We start from the raw sequence: 24,044 nt of genomic DNA on the forward strand, positions 1-24,044 counted from the left end.
TATATTCAATTGCCACAGTGTTTATATGAATAACCCAAGTAATGTCCAACTCCTGGTTGGAGTCGGAACAATGGTTGTGTGGACTCGGGCAACTAATCAATTAACACTTTCCGACTAGTGCACCTCATCAGGACATGTAGATATAAAAAACAGTTTTTAAAAAAGCAACTCAAGCTGGTGAATGATTGAGTTCATTGCACAGCTGTTCAAAATGTATTGATTTTTCTGTGATTCATACTCCGACCCTACAACTGTGTTGTTGTCAAGCCGGGCTGCGCCAGATTGGTGAAAACTCAAACAAGAATTGGTGGAATTGTACCGCCGGTTTGGACCTCACGCCGAAGGTCTGGGAGGATCGAAAACGTTCTGTTCCCCTCCGTTCTGCTCTTAGTCCCTGTATCAATGCCTTTGTTTTATCTCATGGCAGCACCCCTTCTGTGTTTCGGTGACAGCACCCCGTCTGTGTTTAGGCGACAGCCCCCATGAGTGATGTAGGTGTGTTCTCGTTGGTCCAGGGGAGCCTAGGATAATGATTAGCCCCGCTTGGATTCAGCTCACAGGATCTACTGGTATGTAAAAATAAAGCTTATTGAATGTGGAGTCTGCTGGTGCATACAATGTAAGCGAACATGAAGAGGTGGGGCCACTGGGCTTTTTAAATACGTGGTCCTGATTCTGGAAGCCCAAAATGAAGGGAGCCCAGATCTGGCAGGGGTAACGTTCTGACTAAGTAGGCAATGTGGATTCGGATTGTAGCCAGGAAGTCACAGCTTTCGGATGCTCATCAATAGCGTTCAAGGTCTGTCTAGTCTTATGCCTCTGGTGCGCTCGAGCTGATGTTTGTTTAAACGGCTCATGAATGCCAGCGCTTTCGTATGCAGCCAGGCGGCCAGAGACGGTCTATACTTGAATGGTGGGCGCACAGGATATACTGCTTCAAATGCAGACTAGCACGGTCCACACGGCAAAAAGAGAAAAAAAAATACAGAGAGGAAAAAAAAGCAGGTTACTCAGTCAAACTATATACAAGCAATGGCAAATAATATACAATTTAGGGCATATATACAGTAGTGACATTGTGGAGGTATACAATAACCTCAATAGTATAGAGCATGTTTTATGGAGGTGGGTAGTTTATGGTCCTGATCCAAGAACCAGGCTTTGACCTTGTTGCGGAAAAGCGAGAAGGAAGGTTCTTCTCTTATGGAAATAGGAAGCGCATTCCTTTTTTTGCGGCAAGGACAGAGAAACTGACTCCACCCGCCCGTTGTTGGTTGAACCGTGGGATGACAACACAGTGCGATTGCGCTATTCTGCTAGGACGCAATGATGTATGGCGTGAAAAAGTGTCACAGAGGTACATGGGTGCCTGCTTATAGAGCACTTGTGGGTGAGAGAGCGATTTGAGGTCTATTCTTTGCTTAATGTTAGGCCAGTTTATATAGCTGTCTGATGGCAGTAATATGAAGTTTCGTTGGAATGTTACAGGCCGAACTAACTGCATTATTTTGCATAACTTGCGTGTTGGGAAGTTCCTAAGTAGAGAGCATTACAATAGTCAAGCTTAGATAAGACTAGGGCTCTTGCTACTGAAATGCAATTTGTTGTAGTTAGATAGGGATGGCAGGCTGTAATAAGCTTGCATGTATACATTGTGGATGAAAACAGGGCATTAGTTTGTCTCTTGAACGAGAGTGCAGAGTCAATGTAAATACCTAATGTTTTCACAACATTAGCTACTTTAATAATGTTACCGTCAATATTGAATGCTTTAAATGGGGTTCCTAATTTGTTCAGTTTAGTTGGAGAGCCAAGGAGGAGTAATGGTTTTGTCGTCGTTCAGACATAAACAATGCTTAGCCATCCAAATTTGAATAGTGCTATAAATATCGTTCATTGGTTTGCTGTCTACAGCATAGTCACCGGTGATAGGGAGGAGTATCTGGGTGTCGTCCGCATAGTTCGTATACGTGACACCCAGATGATCAAGTATATCGAATAATGGCTTGGTGAATACGTTGTAGAGAGTTGGGGACACACAAACCTTGCGGGACTCCACAGGTAACTGGCATAGGTGAGGCTGATGCAGAAGGATCAAAGACCCTCATAGATCTGTTGCTAAGGAAGGATTTGATCCAAGAGTTGGCTTAGCTCGAGAAGCGTGCAGCAGATGACAAATGTTTACATAGAATTTCATAATTCACAAAGTCAAATGCTACTGTTAAGTCGAGTAGTAGGAGCAGGGCAGATTTCCCTTTATCTTTTAATGTCTGAATTTGTGTCTTTAAGTCAATGAGCGCCGTCTCAGTCCCATGTCTGGGTCTAAAGCCTGAGTGTCTTAGTCCCAGCAGGTTGTTAGTTTCCAGATACTACTGCTGTATCTGGAGGTATGCTGCATGATCCAGAATTTTTTGCAAGAACGGGACGGTAGTAATGGGTCTGAAGTTAGAGGGGTTGTTGGGGCCCAGAGAATTTCTTTTTTAAAGTGGGAGGACCCATGCATCTTTCAAATTAGTAGGTACAATGCTAGTGTCAAATGAAGCATTAATGAACGTGGTAATGAAAGGAGCGAGTACATTGGCAGCTTCCTTAATAAGCGTAGCCGGGCAGACATCACACTTACAGTTGGAAGGTTTAAGTTTGTGTATGATCTTCTCTACTTCTTTAGTTGATAAAGGTTTGAAGTTGAATTGTGGCATATTGGGAGTGGGTGCTGAAGGCAAGTCCTTTGGTATGGCATTGTCTATAAGGTTATTATTTAGTAGCAAGGTGATTTTATCTTGGAGAGCGTTCTGTATGTTAGTACACCATAGTGTATCCTTCGTACAGGAGTGTAGTATGGGAGCAGGAGATTAGAGTTCTTTCAGAATGTTGAATAATTCCTTAGTACTGGAATTAGCTATGGCAATACGGTCATTGGAGTTATCTTTTTTTGCGTGCACAATGGCCATTTTATAGTTAAGTGAGGCCACTGTGAAAGTATCTTTGTTTAGTTCTGATGGGGAATTTTTCCAAGCAGTTTCCGTTGTACATTTCTCTTTCCTCAGTCTTTAGGTGTGGTGTGTACCATTTATTAAGGTGGGCGCAAGGTTTGGATTTATGCATTTTAAGAGATGCTATTGTGTTCATAGCCTTGAAGATAGTTTCATTGTATAGATTCACTAGATCAGATGGGTCTGAATGGGAGGTTTTAGGATGAGTGATTGGACGTAGTAGTGGCATCAGGTTTTCTAGAGTAATGTTCTGTTTACTTCTTGTCAACATGGCTGGGGCTTGTGGATGCGTATTCAGGGGAGCTACCTTATCAATGGTGAATGTGATTAGGTGGTAGACGGTCCATGCACATGGAGTATTGGCCAGTACATTGATGCTGCAGTTCAGGTCCGCTAGCCCATCAAGCGTTCAACCTTTGTTATGGGTAGGGCTGGTTATACGATGTGTGAATCCGAGCTCAGTGATGGTGTCCTTAAGGGCAGACGCTTTAGAGTCTTTAGGATCATCAAGGCCCAAGTTAAAATCTCCTAGGATTATAACTTGTGAATTACTTTTCTTGTTAGTGGATAGAAGTGGTGATATTATTTTCGAAAGTGGGAGGTAGTACCGGGGGTCAGTAAATCAGATGCATGGTGATGGTGGATGTGGCAGAGGTGGATAATTTGATGGAAAGTAGTTCAGCGGGTGGTAAATGTTGTTTGTTGATCATTCTTAACTCTAACACCGATTTATAGATAAATGCAATTCCGCCACCTTTGGCAGATTGGCCTCTCTGTCCGAGCGTAAGATAGTGTAAATGTCTGTTAGGGCTGGTGCTAATGAAGGCCCTGAGGTAGGATTTAGCCAAGTTTCAGAGATGGCAATGACATCAAGGTCATGGAGGGTCAGGATGCCCACTATGTCCAGGGCGTGTGCTTGAAGGGATCTGGCATTGATGAGCCCTACTTTAATAGTATTGGTAATGTTCCCGGGAGAGGGTATTTGTGTTTTACAATTGTTGAGAGGTTTGGTAGGTTTTGCAATAGCGATATTTTTTTGCAGTAGTAATTGTATTATCGGCTTTGGGCGTTTGTATCTGTTGTCGTAAAGTTCTAAAGCCAAGTCTAAGATTTCTCAATGGTGTAAGGCATGGGGCTGTTTTAATATGTGTGGGGGAGCATATAGGTACTAAGTGCTAAGTTGTAGTGAGATCAGGGCGCAATGTAGAATGTAGTTCAACCCTTCTGTCATACGGCACTATTTTGGAGTCCAAGGCAGAATAATTCCGTGGAGGGAGCCTCTGTGGAACATGTGTGACCACATTAAGGCAAGGTTGTAGGATTTTCGATGGAGGGATATCGTTCGAAGATGGCAAATTGGTTGTCATTGAAAGGTGTACGATAGGTGTATTATGATACGCAAGGGAATCCATGTTATTTAAGTGGTAGATGCTTGCCCTGAGAGTTAGATTAGGTAAGGTCGAATGGTTAAGGACACTAAGGAAACCTAGGAGCAACGTTATTTGTACGGGCATCATGTCTAATAACAGTGTGTACAGTTTAACCTTGGATTGTACATTTGACGGTAAGTTAAAAAGAGTACATATTAGATACTCGATACGACTGGAGGGGCATAACTTCATTAGCTGGTGACCGACGTGTCATAAGGCGTGTTTAGAGAAGGTGGTGTCAACATAATAAAAGATGATCTGTACTGTAGGATGCATACAACAATGAGGTATATTTTCAAAAAGGCGCCATTGTAGAAAGGGCACACACAGTCATACAATGCAGGTGCGGTGCTTAGTACGAGCATGCATCTAAAGGCTCACGAGCATAGAGTATAGTTTGAGAGCACATGAACACAAAATACAGTTAAGGCATACATGTATAAACAAGGTAAGACTCGAGATACTAAGGCACTAAGGTGGCATGGGCAGATTCTAAGAACGGAGGACAATTCAACGGGGTGGGCTGGTAGGAGGTGCTAAAACACTCTGGCCGATTAGGCTGATTCCAAAAACGCAGGAAAGCAAATGAATCAAAGCAGGCTGATAGGAGATGCGACAGCACTAACGTGGAATGGGCAAGTTCAAAATACAGAAAAACAGCTAAACAGAGTATGCTGTTCAAGAAGCTGCAATATTAGGGTGAAATAGGCTTGTTCAGTTATGCAGGGAAACCGTTTAAACAGAGTAAGCTAAATTTGAGATGCTGCTACAACACTAATGTGGAGTAGGCTAATTCAAAAATACAGGGAAACTGTTTAACCTCATTAGTGCCAAGGACGAGGTATCTTGTCCTTTTCGGCACTTTGTTTTGTGCAATCCCTGCACAGCAGGGATCGCACAAAACTGTAATCCAACCCCCGGGCTATGTGAGGGGGAGGTCCCCCTTCACTGCCCGGGGGTTGGATCACCTTCAATTTCACGTTGGCGTGCCCGACATGAAATTGAAAGTAAATTCACTGCAGCAGCCATTTTCGGCTGCCGCAGTGAAAGAGAGAATGTAAAAGCCCTGCTGCATCTGCCTCAATCTCCGGTTGTATTTCAAGCCAGAGATCGAGGCAGGTATTGTTGGAAAGGGGAGATTCTCCCCTTTCCAACGACATCTTGTGTGACAGCATTGCTGGTCACGGATCGGGCGCAGAGCTTGATCCGTGGCCGGCAATGCGCACTGGACCACCAGGGATCTGGTTTGGGAGCGCGGGGAATGGAGCTGCTTACTGGGTAAGTGGCCCCCTCTGCCCCAAGCCCCCAAAGCATGGCACCACAGCGCTGGAGATAAAAATAAAACATTTCGAAGGAAGGGGGGCGGTGGGAAGGGGTTTGGGGCCCTGGGGCCCACTAGCGACCTGGGATTCTGGAAATAGTGGCGTCGTTGGGAGATTCTCCCCTTTCCAGAGACTCCATTTATGACGCATTTCTGGTCACGGATCGCTGATCCGTGACCAGCAATCCCCCTGGATCACCAGGGATACGTTTGTGACGTGGGGGGCTGCTTACAGTAAGAAGCCCTCGCCCCCATTGTCCCCAAAGCATGGGGGCACATATTTGATATACCCTGGGGGCAGACGGCTGATCATCTGCCCCCAGGGAAGGGGGCAAAATAAAAAACAAATAAACAAAAAACAACTGGGATGGGCTGTGGGGGTGGGAATTGTTTTTGCACCCCTGAAAGGGTGGTGGCCCTCCCCCTTCCACACCAAGTGGAAAGGGGGGCCACCCCTCATAGCCCTCCCTGGGGGCAGATTTATGCCCCCAGGCAGGAGTACATGAGGTGGCCCCCCATCCAATTTGGGGGGGCACCAGGAATAAGTGTGCAGGCCCCCCAAAGAATGGGGCCTGCAGGTTAGGGCCTCACTGGGGCAGATGGCTGATCATCTGCCCCCAGGGAAGGGGGCAAAATGAAAAGGGAAAAAAAAGATAAAAAGGGATTTTTGGGTGGGAGTGGGGGGGCCACTAGCCACCAGGGATTTATTTTACAGAAAAGGGGGATGGCTCTCTCCCCCTCACCCGAAGGAGAAATGGGGGCACCCCTTGTAGCCCTCCCTGGGGGCAGATATCTGCTCCTAGGAAGGGGCTGCCCCCCTCTTATCTGCCCCCAGGCAGGGCCGAGTGAGATGCCCCCCCTGCATTTGGCGTGGGGAGGGAAAGAGGGTCACCCCCCCATTACATTAGAAAATGACCTGGCGGTTTAGGGTGCCCCTCAGCCCTCTTCCCCACTTACCCCAAATGGAGTGGCGGTGTACCTCACACAGCTGTTTGTAGGAGGCCCAGGGAGGCCTGCATGAGGTGCCCCCGCCACCCATTTGGGGTGATGGGGGAGAGGGCCCCCAGAAATTGGAGGACAGGCCCCCAAGTGGGTGGGGCAGTAAGGTTTGGGCACCTTGGGGCCAGATTTGCACACTAATATGCCCCTCTGCACCAAGGGGAGTTAGGTTACCAAAGGAAAAAAGTGAAAATGGTGGAACGCATTTTAGGGGGGCTGTTGGGCACCCCAAAGGGATGGGGAATTTTCTAATGGGATGGGGCGTTGACCCCCACCCGCAATGGAGTGGATGCCATATCATGCAGCCCTCCCTGGGACCAGATATCTGCTCCTAGGAAGGGACGCCTGAGCACAGGGAGGAGTGCGGGACAGCCTCCCCTTTATCTGCCCCCAGGGAGGGCTAACATTTTGCTGGTGTGACCGTAGGTAACATGTTTTTTCTACAGCATTTTTCTACGCGAGCAGCTGCAACGTTATGGGAGTACTGTTTTTTATTATTCTATGGTTAGGGCCCACTGTCAGTGGGGTGGATGAGACTGGGGCTGGATTGTTGGTGGTGTGGGTGGAAATGGGCCGTCTGGGCAGATATGTTGATGGGCTGGGACACAATTGCAGGGGCAGGCCACAAATTGCCCCCCATGCCAGCAGAACATTGGTGTTTCCCTAGGAGCGGATCCCTCTCATGTGGGTTGTCTGTCTGCAAGCCCAATCTCCACCTCTGGCTGTGCTATGTTACAGATGTCACCTCCGTGGGAGGAATGGGAATCCTGCTGGGGCTCCCTGGAGCTGCTGCTGTGCTTAGGGACGGTACACCCACGTGGTACATGGATGTCCAAGGCCAGGGACATCACCTCCAACCATCCTGGAGTTGCGGCTGGGCTGCATTACACCTTTTCCCTTTGGGGAGGTATTGGCACACTGCCGAGACTCCCTGGTGGGAGAGAAGCTGTAACGCAGGGCAGCCAGGGCTCCAGCAAAGTCAGCGGTAATATCCCTGGCTTTGGGCACCCTTCTCCCATGTGGGTCTTTGCTGGGGGTTCTGGGCAATAAATTATGGGCCGATTTGCTTAAGTCAGACCTCTGTGGATTCCCACGGGTGTGCTCTTTTGGGAAATGCATGGGGTTCCCCGTTTTCCTTGCTGGCTTCGACACCCTAGGCCCAAATCTGTAGATTGCTGTGCCGAAAGACTTGGGGTTACACCAGTGGGTTACCCTTTTCCTTTTGCGCCCCTGGTAGGTGCACCCACACGTGAGGTACCATTTTCATTGGGACACGTGTGGGGACGCGGGAAGGTAGGCCATTTGTTGGTGGTGGCGTGTTTCGGTGGGAGAGCCGAGTGAAATGTGTGGAAAAGGGGTGTTTTTTCACCTAATGTCGGACTTTGACAGGTTTTCTGGGTAATACATTCTGGTCCGATTTGCGCAAGTCAAACCTTTCCGGATTCCCATGGGTGTCCTCTTTTCGGAAATGCATGGGGATCCCCGTTTTCCTTGGTGGCTTGGACACCCGAGGCCCATATCTGTATGCTGTGCCCGTCTGGACAAAGTGTGAAATTCAGCTTTCAGAACAGACTTGCACCTACACATTGATTGCCTGTGTTTTAAGCTTTCCCCTTGGTGCCCAGGTAGGTGCACCCACACATGTGAGGTACCATTTTCATCGGGACACCGGTGGGAACGAGCGACGGCAGGCCATGTGTTGGTGGCAGCGTGTTTCGGTGGGTGAGCCGAGTGAAATGTGCAGAAAATGTGTTTTCTTCCCCCCACATTTCAGACTTTGCAGGGGTGTCTGGGTAATAAATTCTGCGCCGATTTACGCAAATCATACCTCTGCGTATTCCCACGGGTTTCCTCTTTTCGGAAATGCATGGGGTTCCCTGTTTTCTTTGGTGGCTTGGACACCCTAGACCCATATCTGTACGGTGTGCCCGTCTGGAAAAATCATGAAATTCAGATGTCTGAAAAGACTTGGGATTAGGGGTGTGTTCAGCTTTCCCCTTGGCGCACAGGTAGGTGCACCTACACATGTGAGGTACCGTTTTCATCGGGACACGTGTGGTAACGCGGGAAGGTACATTTGTTGTGTTTGTGTGGTTTTCATAACGTTTTGACCCATTTGCTGGTGCCCTTTGTCACACAACTGTTGCGCTCACCTGGTATCCACGGGACGCAACCCAGCCCTGGTTGGATGATTTGCACTCTCGAACCCTCTCCCGGTCCCTTGGTAAGGCCTCTGGTTAGAGATGGGTCTGCAATATAGGAGAGCTGGATTCAATACCAGATTGTCTTTATGTTTTCCCACCTCCCTTGGCCTCAACTCCTTCCTCCCCCTTGGGCCTTCTCCTCACCTTAATAGTGTAAAAGGTGGATTCTCCATCCTGCTCCTTGTGGCAGGGGCGCGTAGATGTGGGGGGCGAGCGGCGACCAAGTTACTTCACTGGTGCAAGCCCCCCTGTGGGAATCCAGGCCTGCTGCGACTCTGTAGGTTTGCTGCTTTACAGTCTTTATATGCAGTTCTTATGTTCCTCTTAGTTAGAATAATAATGTCTTGCTTCTTTCCTTTTAGGTATGGAAAGGTATTTTGGTGTTGTCATGCAGTTTGAAGATGAGCATGGGCCGGTAGGCGAAAGCGCGGTTTGCGCGATGCTGTCCGGTGAATAATGCGCGATGTGCGGTGCTGTTTCGCCTTTTATATTGCTAACCTGTGTCTTTTCTCTCCTTGCAGGTTGTGATGTTCCACGCCAAGCGCCGTAAGGTTCCAGCAATGATACTGACCAGGAGATGACTACCCAGGTAGGGATTGTGTGGCTTTTTTCATTCGGGAGCAAACTTGAGTAAACGCTTACTAATGCTGTCTTTCTTTCTCCTCTTTCCAGGTTATGGTATTCCAGGATGCATGCGGTGCCAGATGATGGAGTTCGTACCTTCAGGTGAGTGGAACTGAAGTCAGCGATGGATTGAAGACAGGATACTGTTCCAGGTAAGTTTTGTAGTGTTCTTTCTCTCTCTGCAGGTCCTTGGTTTTAGGTAAACTGGCATCAAAGAACTGGACACGGTGAGCGTTACGCTGCCCACAGCAGAATAAAGCAAAGCATGTTCTGCTGTTTGGGTGTGGTTTAAATAGTCTCAGGTAAAGTAGTCCCAGGCCTGCCACATCCAAAAGACTAGACCGCATAGCTCAGTTCCTTGTAACTGAGCTATGTGTGTGCCTCCATGTGGGCTGAACCCCCCCTCCCCAAGTTAAATAGTCCCAAGTAAATAGTCCCATTCTAATGTTGGTCTTCATGATGGATATGAGCTTGGCGCCAAAGGCGCCAGGACTGACTCCATGAGTCTTGGATGAGTTTTTAAGGCCTTTGACCTGGCCCTAACTGGAAGGCTGACTTGCCAGCGAGGGCCAGGGTCATGACAACAACCCTTTAATTTCCCAAATTTGCCCTACATTTAGTCGCTGCTTTAGGCGCCATACACTTTTGTAACCTGCACAAGTCAACTACCCTTGAAAAGGGCTGCCCTGTGCTCTTTCAAAAGATGTATGCTTGCCGTTCCTCACCACATTGGTTTTCCTGATTTATACATGCTAAGTGCGTCTGTTCAGACCGTAAGCATAAAACTCCTGTGTACCATGGCTCAGTGTTTGTCTTGTGGTATTGCTTGTTTTGTAAAACACTACAAAACATTTGTGCTTTCCTAACTGCAGGAGTAGGGGGAATGTAGCGGAGCACTGCTTTTCTCAAAATTCATAGAAGCCATTGCCGTACCAAGCCAACCATGTCCACCACATACCTTTTTTCAGTCATTTTCTCGCTTTCCCCCCCAATCTGTGGCATTTTCCCCTAACTAGTTGTTGCCCGACCTGCGCAAATCACCCCTTCCTAAACTTGGAATTTTGTCTACTTTTCGGAAATATATGCCTTTCTGTCCTCCAATTTGGCTTTCCTAATCTTTTTTTCCATTCCGTCCATACATGTCCAATTGGCAAAAATGGCCAAAATCGCCTACCTCTCACAAAACGGTTGATAACCACATCAATATAATGTTTTTTCGTTTCCACACAACCTGTTCTTGAAAGCCAGGAACTTGGGGAATTCAGCACAGCAAACCATTTTTTCCTAGCTCTTACAAGGAAAAAAACCACAGGCTTCTTTGTACATCATTTTATTCGCATTTTTTGAAAAAACACAAAATGTTCGCCCTTTTTGGTTATTTTCTCTCACCTCCCTACAGCAACCTAGGATTCCTGGATGGCGTTACAACCGCCTACATGTGGGGAAAAAAAGGAGCCAAATTTGGCCGAGATATCTCATGTAACAAAAAGGTTACAAGGCATGAATGGCCACATACCGAAACCACCAAAAAAGGCATTGGCACTGGGGGGAAAACCCACAGCACTGAAAGGGTTAAGCACAGTAGGCTAATTTGAAATGCAAAGAGACTGTTTACAGTAGGCTATTTCAGAGTAAACAGATACAGATTAGGTAGTAGGTTAATTTAGATTGCTGCCTCTAGGTAAGCAGGGTGCAGTTGACAATAAATTACGTTTTCAGAACAGTCGAGTAAGTTTGTAAAACTGTTGATAGATGAAGCAAAGGTTGGCGATGGCGCTCTGTATGGGTCATTGGTCAAGGAAATATATATTTGCAGCAAATGGAGAGGTGTAGTATGCTTTACAAATGATTTGTATGATAGCAGGTGATTGACCATATATAGCGTGAAACAATCACGGTTAATCCGTGAAGCTTGCCGGCCGTGTCGGTTTAGGTTATGAGCACTGCTGGGTATCGCGAGTGGCTCACGGCGCTAAGATAATGTGATAGGTGCATTGAGTTTCATTAAATAATTGGTACATAATGCATTGAAACACAGCTGCAGCAGACACCAAACCAAAGGGCATGCACTTACATTGAAAAGGTCCCTTTGGAGTGATGAATGCCATAATGTTCCTGGAAGTCGGATGTAGCACAACCTGATGATAGGTTGACTATAAGTCCAATGTACCAACAAACATATAACCTCAGAAAGCCACTGAGGTGCAAACCTGGTCTCTCGAATTGGGTCAAAGACCCTTCCCACACTCTTAAATAAATGTAACAAGGAATTCAACAAATTGCATGGTAGAAATAGAACAATACACAATATGTTTGTTTCACATCGCATTTAAATTAACTCTAGTGTTAGTCACGTGATCTGGAGGTGATCACATGATCAGGTCACCCAAGGGCAAAAAACACTGTGCGTGCATCAATGACCAAAGTTAAATATAAAATAAACATATCGCAGGAGATTGCCTCATATGAATGACCCTGAGGCATAATCTTGCTAGCACGTATGTGGTGACAAAAGAATAAGAATTTGGACGCGATGAAATCTCACATGACGATCACCTGCGTGAGATACAGCACATCTACTTATATGGAATGAAAAACTAAAATCAGAGTATACGACGCAGGAAGCGAACATCGTATCAGGCTATACATGATTGGTAAGAGGTGGAGTCCAATGTACTCATAATTTGTGCACCCCTTATAGTACCTAGCATTTCTGTTATGTTGGGTAAAGGATGTCTAACCGGTATCACACACCTAATGACTGATCTTAAATCAATGCATAATCTCAGCTTGTCGTTGGGTTTACGCACAACTACCAACAGAGACCCACTCAGAAAATTTTAATCTTTCTATCACTCCCTGCCAACTCCTCCTTCACAGCAGATCTGATGGCTAATGGTACTGCTCTCAGTGTTTGCAGAACTGGAAACAAATTGGCCTTCATTCTAATCTTGTGCATGAATCCCTTCAAATTGCCCAACTCTTGATGTGGCATTCAACTCTTTGTTACTTTATCATTCATACTCTATACTGCATACACGGTCTCTTTGGCATTGGGATCAAGCTTCATTTTCAACCTTTTCTGGTGTTACCAACTTAAAAGTGGATCATTCCCTTTTTTAGAAACATACACTTTTCCCTTAGATGCCCTGTCTTTTAATGGCATAACCGCCTGGAATCATCCCTCTAGTTGAATCCCTTTTCCTCCGTAGGCCACAGGTTTAATATCCACCACACTGAGAGTAGTACCTCTTCTCAGCTTATTCTGAAAAATTGACTTAGGCAGTAAAGTATTATTTGCGCCAGAATCAATCTCCACCCCATGTTTACCCACTCAATCTGAATGGTAGACATGGGCTTTTCAATATCAGCATCATAATCTTGAATCATGGTAATTTCAAGTGTGTCATCAATGAGACACATGTACTCTTCCATGTCCTCACACAATTCATCCACACAGTCAACAGATTCACTCTTGGTCTTACAGCATGATGTGGAATGCCCCTGTTTGTTACATTTCTTGCATATAGCTTTGATTGCAGGACATTTCTCACTACTTGCAAAATGAAACAAACTGTCACATCGAAAGCATTGCTTCCTCGCTTCATCTTCTTTGTTTTCCCTTTGCTTCCCTGTTCTCCTTTTAACCTTCTTTCTTGATGCCCGTTTCCTTTTGTCAAATGCCCTTGCTTGTACTGCTGAGATCTCCATAACATCTTCAATTTTCTTCATGTCCGATTCAATTTTCTTTTCTAACTCCTTCACACACTTGTATGTATGATCCACATCCTTTGCAACTCTAATATCCTCATCTATGAATGGGTTACGCTTGGACCACAATGCCTCCCTCACCATTTCATCATTACACTCCTGCATGAACTAGTCATGCAGACTTTCAATTAAGGTTGTGCAAAATTCACATGAGGCCCACCAGACCTCTAAGAGCTGTGATATATTATTCCACAGATTATCCACTAGGCGGTTTCTTTTTGCAAAAATGGTAACTTTCCAAGAAAAGGCTTGCAGATCTCATAATGTTAACCAATCATTTTTATGCATTTCTCATATACCGAGAGGTTTGCTAACTCCTCCTCAGACAGCTGTGGCAAGTTCTCAAATTGTTCCTGGCCATAGTTGTACAGACAATGCATTAAAAGGGATATCTTCCTTTCACTAGCAAAGATGAAACCATGCACAGAAAGTAAATACTGTTCGAAACCTATCTTCCATCTTTTCCAGGGTATGTCGGTCTCACCTGGAGTGTCTAAAAAGTAATGTGGAGGAGGCACGCTTTGCATACTTATGCCACTCTAGTGAAGATACAGTGTAACTGCTTTACCTTATATGTAGGCTTGACCAATTGTGGGAGCTGACATACTTATGTTCCCCACCAGTAGTTGTGCATCTCTTGGGCTCTGCACACTATTCAAGCCCTTAATAATTACTGTGGTCATTGTGTTTTGGTTAATTGTCCTTCACTCCTTTGGTTTGTCATTACTGTGCTTACACACTTTCAATAATCAAGAAGGACTGTTGCGATTTGCACTTTATTCACACAGCGCTTCAAAGTAATACAGATAAAGCATGGGTAAGTCTATCCTGCGTTATGTGATGCGCTGTAAACAAATACGACAAAGTTCTATGTGGCCAGGTGGTAACCATGGCAACCAAACTGGTGGTGAGGTCCTTTCCTCAGCTGCTGACGTGCTTTGTCAGAGCAACTAATAAGCTACGTTGCAGAGTACTACAGCCGCAGCAGTGATATGTTCGCTGTTCTGTCAGACTGTGTGCCAGCTCCGTTCGGCCGCTGAATTTCAGCCTCCTGCAGTCTCTGTGCTTGCGCGTTGCTATGATTTTACCTGGTGCCTTGCATGCTAACTCTGCTCACGCCATGCTGACTTGTATCCTTAAATTGCCTAATCGACACCTGATGACAGCGGTGAAGGGTCCCCTTACTCGTTGGGAGTGCAACACTCCCAATGAATGCACAGTAAATGCAGGGATGCAATATAACTCACAACTCACCTCTCTTCCTTCAGCACGACCACAACAATTCTAGGATGAGTCAGGATTACAGCTATCTGTTCCTTTCCGGACCTGCTGGTCTTGCTCTCACAAAATTACATGCCCATGAATCAGCAGTAACGGGGCAGGCACGATCAGAGCAGAAGAAGGAGGATGGCACAAACCTCACGTAGGTCCGGCCAATCACATCTACTTGTTGGGCTTGTCGTGTTGGTCCTTGTCGCCAATGAAATGATCCAGGAGAGAGGTAAGTGATTAAGGACTCCTTTCATTAAGAGCAAATGCACCCCCCACTGGCTTCTTCGTTGGTCCCCTCTTAACTGCCTATCACTCTTGCATCTTTCTACTCCGTTCCACTGTCTCAGATCCACATTCTCAGGTCCACATTCTTACCCTATCGCATGAGGAATGCTTCAGGGCAAGGGGCCAGCGCCAGAAATTAAACGAAAAGGAAACACTTACCCGACCTGAATGGTGCCCATTAGGCCACAGCCAATGCCCATTTGCACAATTGAGCTGGGGCTCTTACAGGGATGTGGTCTAACGAGCAGCATTCAGGTGAGGTAAGTGTTGCGTCCTTATTGCGGCACAGACCCCTTAAAGGCCACTTAAAGCACTGCTCCTTCCCATTTCCAGGCCAGAGGGCAACTCACTTTCCAAGAATGCCACTGACAAGGCCACGCCACATGCATTTCCCTACATCAGCACAGAGTGCAGGTTGCCTGGAAATCTCGATCAAACCCTCTTGCCTAAGAAGGGGCTTGGGAGTCTACCTAGGTGCAAGGGATGGCATCATCAAGGCACTGTCCGCTTCTCCCCCAACGTTGCCCCTCAAAACCAAGCATCAAGAGGATTACCGGTCCCTGTCTGGCAGGTCAGGATAGTATTAAGTGGGTAGTGTGGATGGCAGATGGTATTATATCTTCAGGTGGGAGGGTCAGAACACTAATTGGGAAGGAAGGTTCCCATCATGGGGCTGGGGGCCTCAAAACGAAGCACTGGGACGAAGAAGAGGGCTGTGAAAGTAAGGCAATGTTAGTTCTTCTGGCGGTCTCATGCATTATGGATTAGCCCAGAGACTCAGGGCGTTTACGCTCTTCTCCGGGGAAGAGCATCCAGTCTCCAGGTTTTCACAGCAGGGCCGAGTTGCTGGGGCTCTGGGGCTTGAAGGCCTGGAGCAGTGAACCTTGAAGTGGCTATGGCCGCACTTGCTGCACCTGCTTCCCTGAAACTCAGAAAAGTGTGTTTTTTAAATTATAAAGCATGGGGGTATGCGTACGTGATGTTCTAATTAAGGGTTATTAATATTTGTTCCTGCCAGGGAATTGCTGATCAAAGGATTGATAAAATGTTAAAGAGATGTCTCAGCAGAATACACAGGCTGCAGGCATTTTCCCCTCATTCTCTTTGTTTTTTTTAAGTAACCCATTTGGCACGTCTTATTGCAGGCATTAAGTGTGTGGGAATGGCTCATCTCTCAGTCAAGCCACAGAGCTCACTGGGATTGTCTACTTATCATTTAAAAGCCTCGTAATCAGCAAGTAAATACCCGACTAACAATGCATACTAGTCTGTGCCATGCCTGCTTGGCTGCAATTAAAACATTGTTTCACCCTTTATGAAGGTGACAACACGAAAAACAATGGAGGAGGCACCCTGATAACCCGAACAGGGTCTCCCTCCTCTCTGGGAGGGTTAGTAAGCAGAGCACCAAAGCACTGGGAAAGCCCGCAAAGGACAACAATGGATGGGGGTGTGCCAAGCCCCATACAAGCGGCTGGCTTCGTGCTGCAGGAAGCATCTAGCCCTCAGCAGAAGGACACCCGCCGCAACACAGGAGGAATTTCGTGTTTGGACTTGGTTTTCTTTGTTTCGTAGGTGCTGCCGGAGCTGGAGGAATCGGGAGCTACTGCGGGTGGAGCGTTGTGGAGGGCCGTAGCCGCAGTGCTGGTGCTTGGAAGCTGCCCTGGGCAGCGCGAGAAGAAGGGCAACCATCAGCGGAGTGGGATCCGGGGGCGAAGACTGTGCAGCGGGAGGCTACGATCAGCTGGAGCAGCCGATTGCATCGGAGCTCGCGGACCAGGCAGTCAGACGCAACAGCAGTGGGAGCCAAGGTAGGCAGACCCGGGCTGCAGCAGTGAATATTTTGCGGGGACATTAACAAATTGCTAACAAACTTCCGGCCCGCCTCGGTGTAAGCCGCTGGTGAACGCATATTTCAAGGTCATTAACAACTATATAGTGCCGGAATATTCCGGGGACAGTAACTAATGTAAAACGAGCTACCGGGCCACTGCGAGTGGAAAATTAACAAGGAATCTCTTGCGGCCGTAGATTGGGGAAGTAATACTACTCGCATATTTTACGGACCGTGGAAGTGAGCTGCCGAGCCGCAGTGGGTAAAAATTAACAATTAATCTGTTTGCTCTCAGTAAGGCAACAGGACACAGGCTGCCTGGGTGGAAGTGTTGCAGTCTACCCGCTCAAGCAAAATAACAGCTGATAAGGGGCAAACTAGCTGAAGGTAAAAGCAAACGGGATCAGCTGCTATTGGGGGCACCTCAAGGAAACTTTAACACCCAAGTTCTGATATTAACAAGAATAACCAGTAAGGCTGCTGCGGTCGGCAGTGCATGTGCCTGGGTTTTAGAAGGAGGCTTTTTGCACAAAAAGTGCAACAACAAGAATGGTCACGCAAGGTCAGGGTGCTACAGGGTTTTCCTGCTTTGAGAAGGACTTGGAGGGCCTTCTTGTCCATGGCACGGTTGGTGGCGGCCAAGCATGGGCCAAACTGGATGAATCTGGTAACCTCACACCTGGGGGCTGAGGCAGCCGGCCCCAGCCAGAGGGCTGAATCACCTCTGATGTTTACAAGTGTGTCCAATGAAGAGGCCTTGCAGGAGATTCAGGCTTTGGAAGAAGGCGAGGAGAGAAGATGGGCAGAGCGAAGAAGAGGAGCCACCAACTAAGAGAAAAAGGAACATGACGGAAAAGGCCAAGGCCAAGGCCAGCAAGCAGAAGCTACCAGAAAGCGATTGGCTGTGGCAAAAGGAAAGAGGAGGGCGCAGGAGTCTGTATCTTGAGGGCCCCTGTACCTGATGAGGCTCCAAGGAACCGTGGCAGTGCACCCACCGCTCCTGTAGCCAACTCGGCGGTGGTAGCAGCGGAGGGACCTACATCCTTGGAGCTGGTAAAAGGTATGTTTATGCAGTGTATGCAAGCATGGGGGAATGGTGGCAATGGTCAAATTATGTGGTAATGTGAATGCCTTTAATCAGGAAGGAATTCTGAAGCTGTTCACCATCAGGGGGAGAACCTGGGGCTGGGGAGTTCGGGCTCAGGGGTAAATCAAGCCTTTGCATTGCCCACAGCAAGCCCCGTAAGCCCCGTAGTAGGGGTGGGGCAACTACCACAGGGTCTTTCTACACCAGCAGGCTCACAGGGGCAGGTGCCAGCTGGGGGGATGCAAGGGGTGGTGGCTCCCGGGGTTACTTCCTTTAGTGGGGTCAGCCAGGGAGCACAGCCGGTAGCGGCGCCAGCAGGCAACCAGGTACAGGGTGGAGTTGGTGCAATGTCACACAATATGGGAGGCAGATGCCAGGTTTTTCCCCCCGCTAGGGTTGGAGGAAACTCTTTAGTGTGGCACATCCCATGGGCCAGTAAGGAGAAGATCTGGAGAAAAGAGTTTTGTGATATCCTGGCCATGATGGCAATAGAACCAGAGGGTGAGGTCTTGCTGGAGTTATCTGAGAAAGAAAAGGAGAAGAGGGACAGGGAGAGACCCATGGTGGAGGCAGCCATCCACAATTGGCTAAGGGCTTTTAGGATGAATATGTATCATGATTGAAAAATTCCCGCAGGATGCAGGGGCAATGATTGCATATGAGCAATATATTCACAATCTGTCCCTAATTTATGGCGGCGACGCCTGGCTAAACTACGACAGGGGCTTTAGGCGCAAGATGCAGGTTTGGCCCGCAATGTCCTGGGATGAGGTGGACATCAGGGGTTACGTAGAAAAGATGGTACCTGCCAGGGAAGCGGGGGATAAGACACAAGGGGAGAAACCTCAATTCTGGAAAACCAGAGGGTCTTATTCGCACCGGGGTAGGGTGTCCTTTCGTGGGCACTCCTCCTGCAAAAGTCATCCCAGCTACCAGGGGGAGCAAGCTGATTGCTGGAAATTTTCAGACGGGCACTGCCCCTTCGGCAAGGCCTGTAGATTCAAGCACTCAAAAGGTGGAAGTTCAGGGGACCGCAGCTCTTCTTCAGGAGAAGGGAAGCAGAGAAGCGGTGCCAAACCCAAAGAAAAAGCAAAGCGGGATTAAAACCAAGTTACCCACACCTGTTCACCTGCATACAAATCCAAAGGAAAGCCGAAGCAAGATTAAAACTCAGTTACCCACACCAGTTCACCTGCATGCATTCATTCCTTTTCTAAATGTCTACAACAGTGTTGATGCAAAACTGCTCTGGGAGGGATTCAGGATTCCCTTAACAGGGACTAAGGTTGGCAGGGAAGCCAACAATTTGAAGTCAGCATTGGGGATGCCTGATATGGTCGCACAAAAGGTAGAAAAGGAAATCAAGCTGGGGAGGGTTGCTGGCCCTTTAACCTCCCCACCACTAGATAATTTTGTTGTCTCACCATTGGAGTTGGTCCCAAAGAAAGAGGAGGGCCAGTTCCACTTAATTCAGCATCTCTCTTTCCCTGAGGGGGAATCTGTAAATGATGGATGCAAGCTGTGCACTATGCATCGTTTGATGATGCAGTAGAATTGGTGAGGTCAGCGGGGAGAGGCGCTCTGGTGGGGAAGGCCGACATAGAGTCTGCCTTCAGGTTATTACCAATCCACAAGGAGAGTTACCATTTGCTGGGCTTCAAGGTGAAAGATGAGTACTTTTATGACAAATGCTCGTCAATGGGCTGTGCTATTTCTTGTGCATACTTTGAAAAATTCAGCACCCTTTTGGGGTTCAAGAGGGCAGGTCCTGCATTACCTCGATGATTTCTTGTTTATCGGGAAAGAAGGGACGGGGGAGTGCTGGGTGCTCATGAGCTCTTTTCAGGGATTGATGGAGGAAATGGGGGTCCCACTAGCCAGGGCTAAGACAGTTGGCCCGGTCACGATACTGACTTTCCTGGGGATCGAAATCGACTCAGTAAAGGGGCAGTGCAGGCTGCCCAGGGATAAAGTGCTGAAATTAAAGGAAACAATCAAAGTTTTGAGGGGCAGGAGCAAGGCTACCCTGTGGGAGCTTCAATCATTGGCGAGTAACCTAAATTTTTCTGGAAAATTAATCCCAGCAGGTAAGGTGTTTGCTAGGAGTATTGAGCTCAAAACAGTGGGTTTACAGCATGCATCACAACATGTCAGACTAGGGTCTGAAGTAAAGGATGACCTCCGGATGTGGGACGAATTTTTAGATACGTTTAATGGGGTATTGCTATGGAGGGAGGAGTGGGCCAGCAACAGTAGGCTCCAACTATTCACTGACTCCTCAGGTTCACACGGTTTCGTGCCATTTTGGGTAGCAATTGGTGTGGTCAGGCTTGGCCAGCAGCATGGCATCATAATTGGATTACTAGGGACATCATGCTGCTAGAGCTTTTCCCCAGCGTGGTTGCATTTAAATTGTGGGGCAGGCAATTGAAGAACAAGAAGGTGTTGCTCTGGTCCGACAACTTGCCAGTAGTCCAGATCATCAATCAGGGGTCATCTAGCAATTCGAGGGTTTTGAAGCTGCTTAGAGAGCTCACAAAGAGCTTGCTGACATTAAACACCAAGGTTAGGGCACAGCATATTCCAGGGGTGAAAAATGTGGCCACTGACTCTCTCGTTTACAGTGGGATATGTTTCGGGGGAACTGTCCAAAAGCAAGCAAGATGATAACCCCATTCAAGGCTCAGTGGTGGGGCATGATTGGGGGGATCTGAGCTCCTTAATCCATACCGCTCTAGCACCAAGTACAGCGAGAAGATACAAGTGTGCTGGGAGCGGTTCTTGGCCTTTCAGAGCAAGGTTAACAGAAGGGCAGAGGGATTTGCCAGTACAGGCCATTGTTGGATGGTGCTGGCGGTCTGGGAAAACTAGAGCGTGGATGGCTTATCATTTGGCAGCAATAGCTCATTATTGCAAGCTGGGGGGCAAAGCAGACCCCACGAAAGAGCATTACATTATGATGGCAATGAAAGGTTGGGCCAAGCAGGCCGATAGGAAGACAGATGCAAGGCGGCCCATTGATGTTTTTAAATTACACAGTCTGATTAAATGTTTAAGGGTGGTATGCCATAGCGGGTCTGAGAGGGTTTTGTTCATGGAATCCTTCACATTAGCATTCTTTGGGGCATTCAGAGTGAGTGAACTGGTACCTGAAAATAGGGAGGGCAGGGGCTCTGGGTTTTCAAGGCTGGGAGACGTTCACTTAACAGAGGGTCAGTTAAGCATTTTTCTAAGAAGGTCAAAGACTGATCAGAAGGGGGAAGGGAGGACAGTTACACTCCTTAGCACAGAAGGAAGCATAGTGTGCCCGGTCGCGGGCTTGGCGGCTTATCTCAAGCAGAGGCTGCCTACTGGTGAGGAGTCTCCCCTTCTCTTGCACAGTGATGGATCGGCTTTGAGCCATTTCCAATTCAGGAGGGTCATGGACATGGCACTAGAGAAGATGTGGGTAACCAAAGGGGTGTCCGGGACTCATTCCTTTAGGATAGAGGCAGCCACGTCAGCAGCAGAGATGGGCCTAGGTTCGGAGGCAATTAAGCAAATAGGGAGATGGAAGTCTGGGTGTTTCAGGAGATACATCAGGCCCTGACAAAATGTAGCATTAACAGCTTCCGCCTCATCTCTCTTCCTACTAGCAGCAACACAGAGGAGAAGGTGGTCTGTCTGGGTAGTAGGGCATTCCTTTGTGTCAAGGGCAGGGGCAAGCTGGACGGCAGAGCAGGAGGAGCTGACCGCTGGCGAGTACCGGATATGCTGGCACGGGGTGCCCGGGATGAGATGGGCCCAACTGCATTGGCACGCCCGCAAATTGCTGAGTAGGCAGCAAAAGCTGAATGTCTTGATCATACACCTAGGGGGAAATGATTTGGCAAGCCAGGGGACGGGGGCCCTGATGAGGGAGATGATGTTTTCTTTGCAGGAGTTGTCCTCACAGATGGGTGAGACCGAGATTTTGTGGTCCGAAATCATTCCGAGACAGGAACAGAGGGGCGCTGAGAGTCGCTGTGCGGTGCAGAAATCAAGAAGGAAATTCCATTGCGCAATCTCAAAATTCTGCAAGGGCAGAGGTTTTCCTCAGGTCAGGCACCGCTTGATCAATTTGAAATCCCCAGATGGAGTGCATTTGTCTACAACCGGGATGGATCTGTTTTATTGGAATGTTTGCACAAAGCTCCTGGAATTATGAAGCTGGAAAGGGGGGAGCCGAGGTGGGCGGTAACCCACCTTTGGCGTGGCAGTGTTTTGGCAACCAGTGACAAGAGAGACTCGAATGAGCCATGGAAGGTCTTGGCTCTTCTCGGGACCAGCGCTTCTTGGGAGCCTTAGCGGCAGGGGCGTCTGGTGGTAGCGATGAGGGCTCAGCTTCCCCCAAATAAATGGCACTCTCCCAGCCCAGGAACACCTGCAGGGGCAGGGGTAGAGGGAGTTTTGCCTACTGTGGACTTTGTTGGGAAAAAGAGGAAGCAGGTTTTGGACACGGAGCAGTCGCTGCACCTTTGGAACTATTTTCACAAAATTGTTTGGCGTGTTTTGGAATTTATTATGTTGTGAAAATAAAGCTGCAACCTTTTTATGCCAAAAAAGACGACATGTCTCATTCTGCACATTACTGGTTGGGAGTGGAAAAGGGCAGAGAGGAATGAGCAAGTATGATATATGTTGGTACAAAAATGGACAAATGCCCAGGTTACGACCTGCGCAACAAGATGCATGCCGGTGTAAATGGACTGAACTGCATTGTGGGACTCATAGTCTTGTATTTATAACAGGGAAACCAGGGGTATATTCCCAGAATCACCTTAGAGGCTGGAAGGCCGCCTCTGAATGGAATGGTGTCTGGGTGTGCATTTCAAAATTATGTGTGGAGGCCCCCTTGCCTGCAGCTGAGAAAACCTGACTACACAGGCAAAAATGCCTTCATCTGGAATAGTGTAAGGTTTCCAAATGCAAAGGGCGCTGTAAAAATGGTAAATGCTTTTTTTGACAGCAGTTTCAATTGATGAAGTTTTGTGGAATCGATCACACATTATATAGTTTGCCTTTTTGACAAGAGGGCGGAGCATTGAGCAATTGGGCGGAATCTTGTTTGGCTATATGGACGAGGCATCCGTCTCAGGGTTTTTGATTTTCAGACGTAGGCAGGTATGGTCTCATGATTAAAGCCATTTTACTGCTGAAAGTCACTTGTCCGCCCTGAGCTCACCAAGAGAGAGATCACCACGCCCGCACCTCAGAATCAATATTCTCACGTCAAAACATACTTTTATGGGGGCCACAAGATCACGAGGGCTACTCTTAACTAACTCCAGTTCGCTAACATTGTTTCGTCTCTTAGGAGGATCACAATATTGGGCCGAATATCACTAACCTTATCACACATGGCTCTTGCGAACGTTACAGGTTTTTCGAAATGAAAAGTCGTTTTAGCTGTAAACAAATAGAATCCGAGTATCAGACTCGGACCACCTACACACAGTTTTCCCCTCGCTCCCTGGCAACGACCATGGGCGTAAAAAAAAGTGCGTGTGTTGGTGAAATCAGCTGACCTATAGCGCGTGCCTAGAGACACCGAGTAAACGGGCATGCGCAATAAACCAGACACTACCAACGGCTGTAACATGAACCTCTATCGCGCATGCTCAGAGCATAAGATAGGTTCCTTGGAGTTTTGCGGAAAAGAGAGAAAGATTTCAGGTGGTTACCCAGATTCCGATCCAGAACAACAAATCAGACTGGACAGTTGTTTTCTGAAGAATAAGGAGGGCTGTTTTTTCCGTTTGTTTTTCTCTCTGTGCTGCTCTTTGGGGCAGAAGTCCTACCCCGCAGTCTCAATAATTTGGAAACATTGAAACAGTCCACCGAAGTCCAGCTGTCGTTTAGAGGCGGTGTTATGTAATATTTTCAGTGCGCGTCATTGGGGCAGATCCGAAATCCGGCACCAGATATGGAGCCTGGTCTCGGGATCCGGCCAGAGTCAGCCGCCCAAGACCGTGAACCGCGCTGGAATAGTAAAAAAAAAACAGAAAAGCGCACACGCGGCAGCATTGCCTTTTACCGCGGCTTTGGCAGTGGTGTGCAATGCACAATGCTCGCTAGATGGACAACTGATTCCTTTCAGTTTTACATGTAGCGAGCATTGTGCATACACACCGATACCAAAGCCGGTGCTCTGTAATATTTGGTATCCCATACCGATCCGGTATCCCCTGTCTTCGGCAGTCTTC

At 47.7% G+C, this 24,044-nt stretch overlaps 1 protein-coding gene across 1 annotated transcript in view; it reads right to left on the reverse strand.

Moving 5' to 3' along the window:
* Positions 1 to 23,306, reverse strand: part of LOC138448043 (uncharacterized) — a 240,784-nt gene extending 217,478 nt beyond the window's left edge. Inside the window, exon 1 of the mRNA XM_069604584.1 lies at positions 23,189 to 23,306. Coding sequence (XP_069460685.1) covers positions 23,189 to 23,200 — 12 coding nt within the window. The 5' untranslated portion in view covers positions 23,201 to 23,306. The remainder of the gene's footprint in view (positions 1 to 23,188) is intronic.
* Between the last annotated feature and the right edge of the window lie 738 nt (positions 23,307 to 24,044).

The sequence above is a fragment of the Ambystoma mexicanum genome, chromosome 3q (assembly GCF_040938575.1).
Source record: "Ambystoma mexicanum isolate Mex_15411 chromosome 3q, UKY_AmexF1_1, whole genome shotgun sequence".
Classification (NCBI taxonomy): domain Eukaryota; kingdom Metazoa; phylum Chordata; class Amphibia; order Caudata; family Ambystomatidae; genus Ambystoma; species Ambystoma mexicanum.